Consider the following 15,246-nt stretch of genomic DNA (forward strand, 5'->3'; position numbering starts at 1 on the left):
CGTTATTCACTTTCCCCCTTAATTTTTAAATATCAATTTGTGGGTTTTTTCAACGAGTTCCCCCTTTTCCTAAGTTACCTCCGTTTCTTCCACAGTGACTTTCCTCGTAGACCCCCCCCCCAGCCTCACCCGCGCGGTCACCGCAGGCCCTGGGCAGATGTGGGGGCAGGGGCCCTGATTTCCCTCTCCGGCCTGGTGCTGCCCCGGCCTCCAGCTCCGCGCTGAGTTAGAGGGCGGGCTGCCTTGCTCCAGATCTTGGGGCGACCCATCTGAGGATGGCTCACGCTCACACTGGTGCTCTCCCCATGGGGTGAACCCGGCCCACGAGAACTCTCTGGCTTGCCCTGGCCATTGGGGTCACTCCGCGGGGGCTCTTCCCGACGCGGGCATCTGCCAGCCCCCTCTTCCTTTCTTGTTGATTGGGGGAGGGATTGGCTGGACTTCCTAGTCAAGCATTTTTCCTACACTACAGAAGGTTCCAGAACATGGTAGAAGCAGTATGAGCAGCTACACTTTAACACCGCCTGCCCATCTGGGTAAACGTGCAGTGGAAGGTGGGCAGAGGGTTTCTCGCTGCCACTGCCAGCCCTCGGCCCACCCAGGGGCCCTTGGCTCTCCGGGCGCAGGCTTGGGCCCCACTGTAATGTCGGGCACGCGGCTTCCACCCACCATTCTCGGGGGCCCACCAGGTGCAGCTCCCAGCACCCTCGCCCCTTTGCCACCTCAGTCTCCCTGAACTTGGCGTGGGTGTCACTGGAAGTCAGCGTTGTTGCATCGAAAACAAAAGCTACCTTCGGCCGGAGCAGGAGTTGCTGCGAGTGGGTGCTGTTTTAGTCTTGCTGGAGTCTCCCCCGGAGCGCCCGCGCCTCCTCTCTGCGCCTGCGCGGGGAGGGAACAGTCAGGGCCTGTTCGGGAACAGGAGGCGCAGTGCCCAGCCCAGCACGTGCCAGAACAGATGTCTCCTTGGCCCAGGTTGCTGTTTATCGTGTACTCTGGACCCTTCCCAAATTCTCCAGAAGGCTCGAGTGAGCTTTTGGAGATGACAATCTTCCTGGTGTCTGCATCTCAAGAAACCCTTCGGGAGCAAGTGCCTCTGGGCTGCCTGGGGGGCCGGCTAGGGGCTCCCGGAGGGCCCCCTTCTCTGCCTGCTCCTCCCAGGCCCCTTGTGCACGCTGCTCACCCCCTGTAGGCTGTTTCCAGAGCACACTTTTAACTGAAGATCAGTATTTTAGACACACACAAACTGACAACAGCGCCTGGGAACTAGCTCGGCCATTAAGATAGTGGGTTCTATGCCCCCGGGTTTGCAGGCCGGAGAGCGCTGGCTCCTGCGTGGAACGCTTTCCTCGCACGTCACCATCATCGGTTCCGACCGTCCTCCCTTGGCTCGCCGAGCCCGTGTGCCCTCTGCGTGGCGGGGCAGCTCCCTTCAACCCCCGCCTGCCTCCTGCCCCCGCGGGGCCAGGTACCCGGCCCGGCCCGCGCCCCTCTCCCGGCACGAGCCCGAGCCTCAGCGCGCGGTCAGTGCCTCCCGCGTCAGATTTCACCGCGCAGACGCCGGAGCCCCATGTTCCCCGCCGTTTCCAAAAAGGCAGCAGAACCCGCGGGGGTCTTGTCACACGCAGGAGACCCGTGGGGCGGCCGTAGGAGCACATGGACCGCGGCGCCTCAGGGTCTCCCGAGCTCAGGGCGGCTGCGGGGACGGCGGGCTGCGAGCCTGCCCTCGAACCCCTCGCCGCCCTGCTTTCCAGAACGATTTACGGTTTAATCCGTCTTCATGCGGGTGGGAACGGGGCCCTGTGCGCACCCTGCGGACGATCAGACAATCAGCTGGGGTTGCCCCAGGCTGCAGTGCGCCCGCTTCCAGGTCTCTGGAGGAAGCATCGGCGAGAGCCGCTCTCCCGCCTGCTGGACAGAGAAATTGGATTTTGGCTCAAGACAAAAAAATTGTTTCTCCCTGATTCCAGCAAAGGGAGGCGCTCTGCCGGGGGTGAGCCCACTGTTGGACAGGCCTGGGGCGCACCCTCGGAGCTGGCCCCTGCTTTCGGCGGGGGCACTTTCTGAGCCCCAAGTCGCATCCCTGTCATGTGGTGGATGAAAGGCTGAGCCCAGATGCCGGGGAAGACCTGGAGGGAAGAGCCCGGGCAGGACAGCTGTGGGCACCGTGGACGTGCCGGACCAATGGCTGGGTGCTGGCCGCCACCCCGTCAGGGGCCCTTGGGGCCCACGCGCCACACCAGGTTCTGTCTTCCCTTTGCGTGCCGTTTCCTCCCTTCACGTTCCTCACCAGTGCTGTGTCCCCGCAGGTGGCTGCCATCAACCCCAACCACCCGCTCGCGCAGATGCCGCTGCCGCCGTCCATGAAGAACTGCATCCAGCTGGCGGCCTGCGAGGCCAGCGAGCTCCTGCCCATGATCCCCGACCTCCCAGCCGACCTGTTCACCTCGTGCCTCACCACCCCCATCAAGATCGCCCTGCGCTGGTAAGTGTGCCCACCCGCCCCGTGACACCCGGGCCTTGGGGCCCCGGTGCCAGCGGGGCCAGCTGGCGGTGGCCAGGCTGCCACTGGCGTTCCCAGCTATACCCTGGCTGAGCTGGGAGGGCCGGTCACGCCCAGAGCGGCCCTGGGGGAGGTAGGCTCGTGATGAGGGCCCCGTGCCTGCACGGCCGCGGCGCTCCCGTGCTCAGCAGCCAGGGAGGACCGGCTCTTGCCTCAGACACGCCGCCCTTCCCCCCCAAGTCCAGTGCCCTCTGAGCTGGCTGAAGAGAGCCTGGTGCCAGGCGGTGGCAGCTGCGCTGGGCCGTGTGCAGAGAGCACCCTGGGGTGGACCCCTCCTCAGGGTCAGGACTCATGCGAGGCCGAGTGCACGGCCGGCCCTGGCCCCCTGCCCCCCTGGCTCCCGCTTCCCCATCTCACGTTCTGCTGGAGCTGTGGCTGCTGCCAGCCCCGAGGCTGCTCTGCAGTGAGGCGGGTGCCTGAGAGCCCAGACTTAGCCTCGGTGCCTCCCCCCACCCCTCTGGACACAGCAAGACCAGTGTGGACCCGGGCAGCCCCGCAGCTGTCTGCCCTGCGGCCCAGAGGACGGCTGCGGCAGGGTGCCCAAGGCCCTCTGAGGTTCTGGCTGGTCAGAGTGCGACGGGTGCTCAGGCTCCGTGTAGCTGGCCCAGACCCGGTTCCCCAGTTTCCTTGCAGACCCCTCGGCATGGGGTGGGTATGTCCACCTCAGACCCTCCGACTCGCTTAGCGAGCATCACTGGGAATGATGGCCTCCCTCACGGCACCCGTGTCCACATTTCACATGGACCGTTCCTGACTTCGGATACAGGTATTTCAAGGTAGAAAAGCTCCGAGTCGCTCCAAATAGGAGGACATGAGCTTGTTATGTAACAGGCCAGATGGTAAATGGCTTGGGCTGTGGGCCAGAGGTCCCGCCAGAAGTGGTGAGCCAATGCATGCGGCAGTGTTCCAATAAAACTTTATTTACAAAAAAGCAGGCTTGGGGCCAGACTTGGCCTGTAGACTAGCTTGCCAACCCCTGCTTTAAAACTGAACCAGGGTTTTAACTGCGAACATGATGGCTGTTCTTTTCTGATGCTCAGTAAATAACCTAAAAATGTTTTTTACCCAGTAAGTTTTCCTCCCTTCCTCTCTTACCCCCCAACCCCCTCACTCCCTCGGTCACTAAGAGGACAGCTTTTAACTGCACTTGTTACATAGGCACAGCAGCTTATGCCTTAGCTTGCTCGTAGACAGCCCTGCGTGCAGGTTCTTGCGTGTGTGACGGTACAGTGTGTGTGTGAGATGCGGTGGTGTGTGTCTGTACAGTGTGTGACGGTACAGTGTGTGTGTGTGTCACGGTACAGTGTGTCTTGTTAAAGAGCCGAGGGAAGCGCCTGCTGTGTTCCAGCCCAGAGGTCCTCCGAGTGAGGCTGTCTGGACACGGCTGATGGAGTGGTCTCATGTGCGTGTGCTGCCGCCGCGGCTCTAGCCACAGTGGCCAGTGGGTGTATTTGGGATCAGTTGAGAGGGTTTTCTCCCCGGGAGGCCCCACGACGTGGCCTTGGCCTCAGCTGGCCCTCCTACCCGCCCCAGCCGCGCCGTGCTCGCTCGCTGTCCCGGTCCCTGGCGTCCACACGGGAAGGGGATGCCCCGGTGTGGTGATGACTCCTGTAGGCAGACCGGCCTGCAGGCGGCCCAACCCTTGCTGCCAGGCTCAGGGCACAGCGGCCACCACCCTTGGACGCCACCAGGGTCATAAGCTCGAGGGTCCAGCAGGGAGACCCTGCAGCACAGCCCCGTGGTGCAGGGCCCGGGGAATGCCGAGAGCACTGGGCGGGGAGAAGAGGCAGGCGCAGGGAGGATGGCTGCGGGCGACCGGGTAGGGGTGCCCCGGGCTCTTTGCCCACTGCCCTGCCGGGCACAGCTTGCTTTGCTGTGTCTGGGGCTGAGAAGGAAGGGGGCAGGGAGGCGGGAAGGCAAGAAGGAAGCGCTGCTTTCCCTCGCAGACTGGCCGGCACCTGGGAGGCCAGCGAGGGGAGCCCACACGCTCCGCAGGCACAGGAGTATGTGGGCTGGGGACAGAAGCCGCCCTCAGGAGGAGAGGACCCCTGCAGGTCTGGCGAGGGCCCCGCCTGCCCCCAGCGCCTCTGCGCAGTTTCTCCAGGACTCTCCCCACCAGGAGGAGACACCCCGGGACCTGCACACTCCTTTCTGACGGCGCCCACACGCGACCCTCCCCAGGGTTCCTCCAGGAGCTGCTGCTCCCCCTCCAGCTCCTCCCACCAGGGTGGGGGCCAGTCCCCTGGCGGCCACTGCCGGTCCCTGCAGCGCCCATGTTCGCTTGAACTTTCCACATTTCGGGAGTGAGAGCGGTGGACATTTCCTGTGTCCTTGGTGCCCTGGCACAGACTGCCCCCGCCCCTCCCACAAGTCAGGAGGTGGCAGGACGGTGCCCGGGAGAGCAGCTGGGCCCCAGCCCGCCCACACCCACAGGCCGTCCAGTCCCCGTCGCACTTCGCGGAGCCTGAGGGCCGGAGAGCCCCGGCACGTTTGGCCAGGCCGCGGGGACCCTCGGGCCCTCGGTAAAGGGGACACCAAGCTCTGTGCAGACACCACCCCGGGGGCCCACGGGGCCAGGGCCTGCGGCGGGGGGGGGCCGCTCGCAGCCTGCTCCTGGGTGTCTCCGGCGGGCCCCCAGCTCCCGCGCAGGCCAGCAGGGGCAGCTGCTGGACGGGCTCCCGCTCGCCGACAGTGACTCACGTCGTGACTGTGGCGGCGTTTATGGATTTTAATTAGGAAAGTCTGAGACCTGTGGCCGAGCTTTCCCCGAAGACAGAGTGAGCAGCACATGGAACGGGGAAGAGCGGACACGGAGAACGCCGAGGCCCTCGAAGACCGTGAGCTCGGCGGGCAGCAGCGCGGTGTGAGCTCTGGCTAGCGAGGGCCAGAAGGCAGAAGACCCAGATCACCTGGACCAAAAGTGGGTGGGCTACCGCAGACCCCACGGCCCTGAGGGCCTCAGGCGCCTCCACACCCGAAGCACCAGGGCCAGTGAGCGCCGCGCTCCAGGACGGCCGAGGAATCCGCAGGAGACGCGAGCCGCCGAAGCTGACCCCGGAGGAAAATGGAGTCTGGGCGGTTGAAGCAAGTGTAGAAACAGAGCTCCCTCGAGAGAGAAGGCCAGGCGCCGTGCGCTTGCCCCAGCTCTGCCGACACTCACCAGCAGCGCCCCAGCCCTCGCACAAGCTCGTTCAGAAATGGGGTTCAGGCGGCGCCTCGCTGCTGCCCAGCTCACGGAGGCGACACTCGTCACCAGCCCAGGAGACCCCATCAGGACCCAGGTGTGGCTCCCTCGGGCCACAAAGTGCTGGCGCCGCCGTCCTGGGGGCCACCCGTGTGGCGCGTCACCGCCTACCAACGCTCGGGGCGTCTGGGAACAGTGGGTCACGCGGAGGTGGACACGGGCCCCCAGCCAGGACGGCCGGGCTGCGATGGGCTATGGCCCTCCCGGAGCCAGACAGAGGGCTGGGTGGCCAGGAAGGAGACAGGCAGCGGTTGGGGTGACGGGAGAGCCAACGGCGACTCAGGTGCTCCAACTGGAGTCTCAGACCTGCCTTTCCTTGTGTGCCAACCGCAGCCCATTCACGGTGATTGAAGCGGCTTTAAGTCTTGAGCGGGAGGACGGGTTTGGCTGCACGTGTACGTGAAAGCATCGAAGGGCTCAGCTCAGAAGGTGTGGGAGCCGGGGTGTCAATGGGGCCTGGGGCACAGGAGAGAGGCTCACGGGACGGAGGGGCAGGCCCGGTCCTGCGGCCCTGGGGTGGCGGGCGGCTTCCTCGCCACCGCAACCTCTGGTTGTGCTGTGGGACGCTGACTAGACAGCCCTGGGGGGTGCCCGTGGGTCAGCCGAGGCACACCGATGCAGGACCAGTGGTGGTGACGCCAAGGAATGACGCTTGTGAGTTATTGCACGAATACTGACTAACTTGGCCAAACTTGAGGCTCCTGTGGCCTCTTGGAAATCAGCTGTCCCGAAGGAAGGGTATCGCGGTGAATCCTTCCGCACGCTTCCGCACGCTGGCTGCCTCCTCGGTTGGCCTTGTCTGTACCTGGCGGCCGGCCCCGCCTCTCCCCTCCAGTGCCGTCCCGCCAGGAAGCGCGGCCTGGCTGGCTGTCCAGGCCTCAAGTGTCCAGGCCTCTTGTTTTCTCCCTCGCGTCCCACAGACCTCGAGTGACGGGGCCGGGCCAGACTCAGGGTGGCCAGCGAGGGGAGATTCGCCACCCCCTGCTCGCCAGGGCCCCGGGGCAATGGCTGCAGCCCCCATGTGCCCGAGGCCCTCCCCGCAGCCGTGTCAGACAGACCCGGAGGTGCAGCCATGGCCAGGGTGGGACCCGCTCAGCTCTCCGTGTCTCGTACCTCGCTGCCCTTCATCATGGGCCAGCCCTCGCCCACGCGAACTCCAAAGCGCGCCCCAAAATCGGGGGTGCAGGGCTCGGAAGCCAGAGCTGTTGTGGTCTGTGTGGTATGTGGGGGCGCTGGCTCGGCAAGCCTGTGGGGGAGCAGCTCTACCTCCTCCTTTGGTCCCCACGCCTGGCATCACCAGAGGAGGCAGTTCTGGCTTCCAAGGCGGGTGGGGCTCGGCTCCTCCCTGGTGGGCCTCGCCGACTCCTGGCACCCGTGCAGGTGTGGAGGCCTCGGCGGCCAACCCTGGGCCCTGGCCTCTGCCGACATGGGCAGCAGCCAGGAGCCTGGCAGGAGAATGCGCCTCCTGGCGGTGCCCCAGCTCCGGTGTAGCCTGGGCATCCGGGACACGTCACGGCACGTTCACGTGGTGACGGCCATGGGAGACCCATGGGGCTCACATGTTGGCGTCCAGCCCATCCCCGGGGCTCATCCATAGCCCCTTGGCTCGAGCTGGTGGCTCTGACAATGCTGAGGGGCCTCGGCCCCTCGCCCAGCAGCGTCACGGCCCTGCCGCCTTCGCCACCTCGCGCCAAGCGGGCAGCCGGTGCCCGATTTGTCAGGGGCTCCTGAGGACGCGCCATCACGTTGGTGTCTTACTGCTCGGACACGGCCGGGCGGTTTCTGCGCCGTGCACTCCTCGGGTGTGGGTGGAGAAAGGCGCTGAGGGGAGGGCGCTGGCGGGGGCAGGGGAGCATGCGGGCTGCTCGGGCTCGACTTTCAAAACTAGGCGTGAAGACAGCTGTCCCCCACGGGCCTCCCCTCCCGCCCACTCTGACCAGCAGTGGCCCAGCCCTCCCTTCCTTGCAGCCTTCACTCCCTGGGTTTAAGACCCAGCCCTGCAGCGCCTCAGCCTGCTCCCCTGTGGGCACTGGGGACTCCCACCTCGGCTGGGCTGTCGGGGTCGGTGCCATCTCTGAAAGCTCAGTGCCCTGGCAGCCTGGCTCCCCGGGCAGGCGCCTCCTCTGGCCTGCCCTTGCCCACCCTGTGAACTGTGGGGCGCAGAGGGAAGTGGGGGGCCAGGGGCGTGGGTTTACAGTACAGAAAGAGCAGCTCAGAAGCAGGAGAGAACCGGCATTAAGAAGGAAGGAGGTGGCAGGGCTTCGGGGCTTGTGTTTAAAACATCGCTTGTTCTTCATGTAAGTTGAGCAGATGGGCCTGTGGCTGAGGACAGCGGAGGCCTCGGCGCCCTGGGGCCTGGCTTTAAAAAGCGCCCCTGGCGGCCCTCAGCTCTCTCCCCTCACGCCACAGCCCTGTTCCCAGTGGCCGGCCCCCAGCCATTCTCCGCCCGAGTTTCTGGGCTGTGAAGACGCAGCTGGTCATCAGGCCGCCCACTGTGGGCTGTGACCCGGCGGGCAGCCTGGGCGTCCCGCGAACCAGCACGCTGGACTGCAGGTGGCACCCCTGCGGAGAGCAGGCTGCAGACAGAGGTAAAGCCGTCGCCTCAGAGCTGACTATCCCCAGAAGTCCAGCGCCGTTAACAGCGTCGATGGCTTCAGAGCTGGCCAGCTATCGTGCTGAAGTCATGGGCCAGAAAGGCCACCAATGCCCTCGGTACTCAGGTGTGTGCTGAAAGCGACACCACCCCAGAGGCCGAAGCCAGGGGTGCCCGCCCAGGTGCCCTGTCACCAGGTCCTCATGGCACCGGGGCTGCCCCCGCGCGCTCGCAGACAGGGCCGGCCTGGGGTAGTGTTCACGTACACGGTAGGGGGCCAGGCGGTACGGACGGCCTAGTCGGAGGACCTGTGGCGCGGCCTCGTGTGCCGGGCTGGCCGGCGGGAGCACAGAAGCCAGAGCCGCCGTGTGGGTGTGGCCTGCGAGCCTCCCTCCCAGCACCTGGGACAGATGCGCTCCAGCCAACTGCTGGCGAAGTGGGAAACCACAGCAATAAATCTTGTGTAATTTAGAAAAATAATCTTTCTCCTTTCGGAAAAAAAGAAGAGAAGATCCTTGCGTGAGGGTTCTTAGCCGCGACCCCAGAAGCGTAATCACAGAAGGAAAAGATAATGAGCTGTGCTTTATCATAATTAGAGGCCTTTGCTTTGCAAAAACACTGTAGAGAATGAAAAATTAGCCAGATTGGGAGAAAATATTTGCAAATCACAAGATAAAGGACAAGTACCCAGAATTCACAGAGAACTCTCAAAACTCAACAATAAAAAATAACCCATTTGAAAACTGGGCAAAAGATTTGAACAGATAGTCTGCCAGGCGGGGAGCTGAGCTGCAGAGGCCGGCGGGCGGGCGGGTGGGCGCTCGCCGGGATGCACCTGGAAAGCCACGGCCAGGAGCCCACAGCTCTTCCCGGAGACCTGCTGTGGTGCGCCCACCCCCAGTGTGCCGCAGTGTGCCCGCGCCCGCTCGCAGTGTGCCGCAGGGACTGAGGAGGAAGCGGCGTGGCCGGCGGGCGCTGCGGGGTGTGCTCTGCCCCCGCAGCCCTGTGCTCCAGCAGCCGCCGTGCGTCTCACCAGGGAAACACGGGTCACGGGCGCATGGAACCCAAGTGCACTGTCCGCAGCGCGTTGCTCACGGCCCCAAGCAGGAAACCGCCCTGAGGCCTGTGGCATGGGGAGGGAGGAGCGGGGGGGGGGGGTGCTTCCACAGATGGGGACCCCCGAGCAAGTGAGGCAGCCAGCGGGGCTCTGAAGCTCCGGGGCGCGGCCAGCGGAGAGCACTGTGCCGTCCCAGCCGCCCGGGCTGCCCGGAAGCTCCCTGGGTCATGCGGGCACCCAGCGGACTGGGACTGAGGCACAGGCTGCAGCCTCCAGAGATGGGCGGGCACGGGGTGGCGGGGGTGGGGGGTGGTAGCCCAGAGCCTCAGGCGGCCAGACTCAGCAGCTCTGTGGGGGCTCTGGGATGATGGGATAACACACCCGGTGGGAAGAGAACCAGCGGGAGGAAGAAAGCTTTAAGAGGTCGTATTTAGTCAGAAATCACACGCGAGTTTAAAATCAGCCAGAAGGGGAGCAGGCACCGTGAGGACAAGGCAGCGGGGGCCAGGGGGCACTGCAGGGCCAGGCCGCAGGGCGCAGAGGCCAGTACAGGATGTGCGGGGCACTCACGCGGGGACACACTCACCGTGACACAGACAGACACAGCCACTGGAGGTGAGGGCTCAGCACGCCCGGCTGGCGAGCCCCTTCTGGCCGTGCCGGCCTGTGTCCGGGCTGCCTGTTCGCGGGGTCTGTTCTCCTGGTCGGCAAACGGAAAGGGTTGTTTGGTAAAATTAAAAATGAATTTGAATGAGAACCCTAACAGTGCAAACAGAGGGAGGCGCCTGGCCCGGCAGCCGCCCTTGGGCGCCCATGCCCATGAGGACAGGGAGGCCGTGTCCGGCTTTAATTCATTCATCAAACTGGTCTAGAAATTCTGGGCAGTGTGATAACTACCCGAAATGAAAGACATCCATATTCTAAAGCAAATTTGAATTATGTATAATCTGATTTCCTCTTTGCCCAAAGAATTCCAATAAAATCCATTAAGAAAAGACCAGCGATGACGGCGCGTTCAGCCGAGGCAGTCACAGCTCCGTGAGGGTGGACGTGCAGGTCCACACCTGGGGTCGGGGCCGCCCGTAGGGTTGTCCCCCCCTGCATCCCCCCGAGTGGTGGTTCTGTCCACTTCGGGGCGGTGCTTGTGTCCACTTTCTTATTCCCTCTTGTCTTACCTGCGCTTCTGCGCGGAGGGCTCCGAGTAGCTCATACTTCCCTGCGTCCAGGACACCCAGCCAGGAGATGCCGGGGAGGGGTCGGCTGCTGGAGCCACGCGGGGGCCGTCCGCGGGAGAGGCGGGCCTGTGTTCCGCGGCGGCCGTAACTTCTCCCTAACTGCAAATACTGCGCAGTATTGACAAAGTGATTTTAAAGGTCACCAGGGAGACTAGATGCTTGAGCATCACCAAACGTTTATTAAAAAAAGATGGATTTATGAAAGACTCGTCCTGCCAGCTCCAAAGTGCATTTCGAAGGTGCGGTTGGAATGAGAATAGCCTCGAGAGCCCACGGAGCAGGACGGAGAGTTCCAGAAACAGCATCTGTGCAGAGAAGGAGCTTTTCTTCTGGGAAAAGAACGAATATTGTTCCCTCTAGTATTGGGGGCACATGGATGACTTCAAAAATGTTAAATTCCTACCTCTTGCCTTAAAATAAACGCGCAATGTACTGAAGATTTAAATGCAAAAAGAGCCTGCAAGCATCCGCCCAGATTATCGGCGGTGGACTCAGAATACCATGAACGCGGCGACTGGGCTTTTTATTTTCTGTCGGGTTCAGCTTAGTTGAAGGAACGGCGCCGACGAGGCACTGGAGTGGATGTTTCGCACAGCAGGCAGGAGGCGAGGCCTCCCCCATGTGCATGCCCTGCCTTGGGGCCCAGACGCGCCCAGGACGGAGGGAGCCTTGTCGGCTGGCACCGCCACACTGGACTTGGCCCCACCTCGGAACGCGTCTACCCGACCACCCGCTGCTTCGGTGAGGTGGCCTGCCCGTCCAGGGCCCGCCTCCGGAAGCCACGGTGGGCGCCCCAGTCGGGCGAGTGCCCGGGCCCTGCGCTCAACCCAGTCCTCACACCAGCCCCTGGGCTCGGCACATCTGCGCCTCCCCGGTTTCCCAGCGTGCTCCCTTCCTCGGGAGACAGGTGAGGGAAATGCTTGACAAGGTTCTTCCAAGCCACATCCTCAGTCAAAGCAGTAAGACTTGGGTGAGAGTGAGACCCGGGCGGCAGGCGGAGCGCCGCTCGCTGGCCCTGAGTCGGCTCGGCCCGGGTGGCTCCCGCGTCCGCCCGGGGACTGGTCTGCAGGGCAGGGGCGGCGGCCCCAGGCTGGCTTTGAGCAGCCGGCCAGGCAGGGTCGAGCGGGGTCCTCCAGCCTGGGGCAGGACCAGCATCCCCTGCCGCCTGTCCGGGCCCTGCCTCCGTCCTCCACCCGCGCCGCGTCTGCCCCGAGCTCGGCCCGGCTCACGTGTCCTGGCCCGGCTCCCCCGTTCCCCCCGAGCCGCACGCCTGATGCGTCGGTGAGTGTGAGCACTCGCCGGTGCCCCTGTTCTTAGAAGGGTTATTTGCTCTTAATTTTCTGGGCGAACTCAACATCCCCTTGTGCCCGTGAAAACAGGAAGCAGCTTTCCCTCTCTCCCTGCGCCGCCTGCGAGCGGAGGTCGGCGGCCACACTCCCGCGCTCGGCACCTGCGCGGATGCTCGGCCGCACGCCGGCTGGCGTGACGTCACGATAATTAAAATGACACGATCGAGCACGCGCCTCTTCGCCTTCTCCCGCATCTTTCCTCTGTGCGCCCGGCGGCAGCTCCCCCGGCACCTTCCGAACAGGGAGGACAGCCAGGCCGGCGTCCAGCGAAGCTTCCTTCCCGGGCCCTGCTGCGTGGGCGCCTCCACCCTGAGCCCAGGCCGCGGAGGGGGAGGGGCGGGCGGCGGGGCGGGCTCCCTCTGCGCCCACCCACCCTGACCGCGACCCCGTGGCAAGCGCCCGATGCCCTCGGTGTGACCCGCTCTCTCTCCTCCTCTGCAGGTTTTGCATGCAGAAGTGCGTGAGCCTGGTGCCCGGCGTCACCCTGGACCTGATAGAGAAGTGAGTACCCGCCGGTGCCCCCCAGGAAGTGTGGGCCCATGCAGGCCGTGCTAAAGACAGCCAGAGAGCTGAGTGCTCTGATCGGTGAAGGCCCCACACGGAGCCGGGCGGGGCCGGCGCTGAGGGGTCTCTAGACAGCGTGTCACCGCGACCTGAGTGCCCATGAAGGGGTCTGGGTGACGCCCCGGGGAGGGGCCATGGGGTGCGGAGCCTGAGATCGCGTCCACCTTTTAAAGAAGCTTTTGCAAGGCCGTGGACTATCAGGTGCACGTATGGACACGTTTAAGGGGAGTCCGCCTGCCGCGCAGGCCGGGAGCACGACTGCCCGGGGCTGGGTGCTGGGGGAGCCGGTCGCGTGACCACCACTGCCCCAACTGCCTGTGACGCGGGGTCGCTCCCAGATCCAGCTCGCCCCAGCACCCTCTGTTCTGTCGGGACCGGCCCACGCCGCCCGGAGCCGTGGGCCGGCGCGTGTGGGAGGCGCGTGGGCCGCGGGCCGCAGTCACAGGCTGTGCGGGCTCAGGTTCAGGGCCGGAGCCGCCGCGGGGCAGGCACAGGCCTGCTGGGTGTGGCCTCAAGCGCAGGACACCGGGCTGGGCAGTGTGGGCCGAGATGCTCCACGAGAGGCTGGGGGGCACGTCAGCCGCGGCATGTGTGGGTGTCTGCTCTCGGGGGGTGCAGCCCAGAGGGGGCGTCTGTGAACATGTGGGGGCGAGGGATCGTACCCAGAGTGTGGTTTAAAAACAGACAAGAGGCAAGAGACGCCTTCCCTGTGGGGCTCAGGGCGGTCCTTTACCCCGGGAGACGCTCAGGCTGACAGCGTGAGGGCGCCCCTGCCGTGCCCTGCCGGGCCCCCCACACTGGCGACCTCTCGGGAGGGCGCCCTGGGAGACGCACCCGCCCCACTCTCACGGCTCCTGACTCCACCAACCCCTCCCGGCAGCACAGGAAGTCCGTGGGGGGACGCCCCCAAGAAGGAACTAGCAGGGGTCCTTGGGGTTCTGCTCCCCAGAAGGGAGGCCTTGCCTTACCCCACACGGTCCTGAGGCACCGCGGGGTCTGCTCTTGCCATTCCAGGGCAGACAGGCCGGGCAGAGCACTGAGGGGCTGGCAGGAGCCAGGAGCTGCGAGAGGGGCTTGGGCCCGCACCTGCGGGCTCTGGGCCGGGCCAGAGCCGGTGGCCACATGGCAGCTGGGAAGGCGGTGGGGCTGTGGGGGGCTGTGCAGCGTAGGGGAGAAGCGCTGAGGCCAGGCGGGGGCATGAGGCCGGGGTGGAGACGGCCCCATCCTCCTTGGAGTCTGCGGCTCCCTCCCCAGCGGGAGAGGGCGATGCTAAGTCTCCCTCTGGGAGACTCCAGGCACCCACTCCCACCGTCCTGCCTGCTCTCATCTGGGGGGGGGGGAGTGGGAGGGGAGTGGGGGGCTGTGCTTTCTCCATTTCAAAGGCACCCAGCACTGTTGTGGGGCAGGGGTGGAGTCTGAACTCTGGGGCGGGGCGGGGCGGGTCCTGCCCCTCCTGAGCGGGGGCACCACAGGGTCTGCCTGGCAGTGATGGCCCCAGCAGCAGGGCCCCCTGCCCACGTGGGGCTGCATGTCTGTCTGGTGTCTGGGGCTGCATGTCTGTCGGGCCCAGCTGTGCCTCCCGAGAGGGGAGCTGGGCTTCTGAGGCAGCTGCAGAGCTTGCCGCAGGGATGGCTGGGCTGCGAGTGTGGGGGAGGGAGCTTTGTGGCGCTCCAGGTGGGGTGACAAAGAGGGAGTAAGAGCCAGTCACCGGAGGAGCCACAAGTCCTTGCTGTGACTCACTTCCTGAGCCTGTGGACGAGGCCCTGAGTCACCGCTCTGCACGCAGCTCGGCAGAGGCCCCGCTGCGGGACTCAGCCCCCCAGCCCGAGGGCCCCGAGACTCGCGTGCCCCTCCTTCCCCAGAGAGCCCTGCTGAAGCCTGGCTGGGCAGAGGTGGGGAGCCTTGGGGCGAGTCCAGGATTCCACCCCCTGGCGCCCTCGGGTGGGAGCCTCGGCCCCCCGGAGGAAGCACCCGCTCCAGTCCTCTGACTCTCGGGCCCCAGCTGCCCCGCGGGCTCTGCGGAGGAGAGCACTGGCGCTCAGCCTGGCCGGGCTGGCCCGGGACGGCTTGTGGAGCCGCACCTCAGCCCCAGAGCCCCAGGAAAGTGGCTGGTGCCTCCACCCGGCTCAGTACCGCTCTCCCCCTACCGAAGCTCTCTGCCCTGAGGCCGGGCCGGCCCTCCCCTTCCGCGGCACCCCCTCAGCAAGGGTGGGCCTCCGCCAGGCTCCTGCTCTGCCTGCCCGGACACTGCTCTGGCCACCTCACCTCCCAGCCACAGGGCAGCGCGGCCTTTGGGAGGCCACAGGCCTTTGCCCATGGCCATGTCGCTGAGCTGGGCTCCACGCCCCACCCAGGCTGGTGCTGCCCTTTAACTCAAAACACGAGTGGGACTGCTGGGCGCTCCCTCACCGGCCATGGCCGTGTCCAGGCTGCCCCTCCGTGGGCGCCACTCTGCGTGGGCCCAGTAGGGCCAGCTCCCGGGATCGCGGTGCGGCTTTGGGTGCCCACATTTGCCGCCCGCCTGCTGTGACCACGTCCCGGGAGCCCCGCAGCCCAGGACCCCAGGAGGACGAATTCTGTCACGGCCGTGAGATTGGTCACCCCTGGAGCCGTCATCTGTATTGAGAAAGGAGAGGCGCTGGCC

At 65.3% G+C, this 15,246-nt stretch overlaps 1 protein-coding gene across 1 annotated transcript in view; it reads left to right on the forward strand.

Moving 5' to 3' along the window:
- The window catches only part of RPTOR (regulatory associated protein of MTOR complex 1), a 116,807-nt gene that overhangs the window by 46,447 nt on the left and 55,114 nt on the right, over positions 1–15,246 (forward strand). The window contains exons 6-7 of the mRNA XM_037494972.1: positions 2,307–2,482; positions 12,480–12,539. Coding sequence (XP_037350869.1) covers positions 2,307–2,482; positions 12,480–12,539 — 236 coding nt within the window. The remainder of the gene's footprint in view (positions 1–2,306; positions 2,483–12,479; positions 12,540–15,246) is intronic.

Source organism: Talpa occidentalis, unplaced genomic scaffold (assembly GCF_014898055.3).
Source record: "Talpa occidentalis isolate TD23 unplaced genomic scaffold, MPIMG_talOcc4v2.1 talOcc4.7, whole genome shotgun sequence".
Taxonomy (NCBI): Eukaryota; Metazoa; Chordata; class Mammalia; order Eulipotyphla; family Talpidae; genus Talpa; species Talpa occidentalis.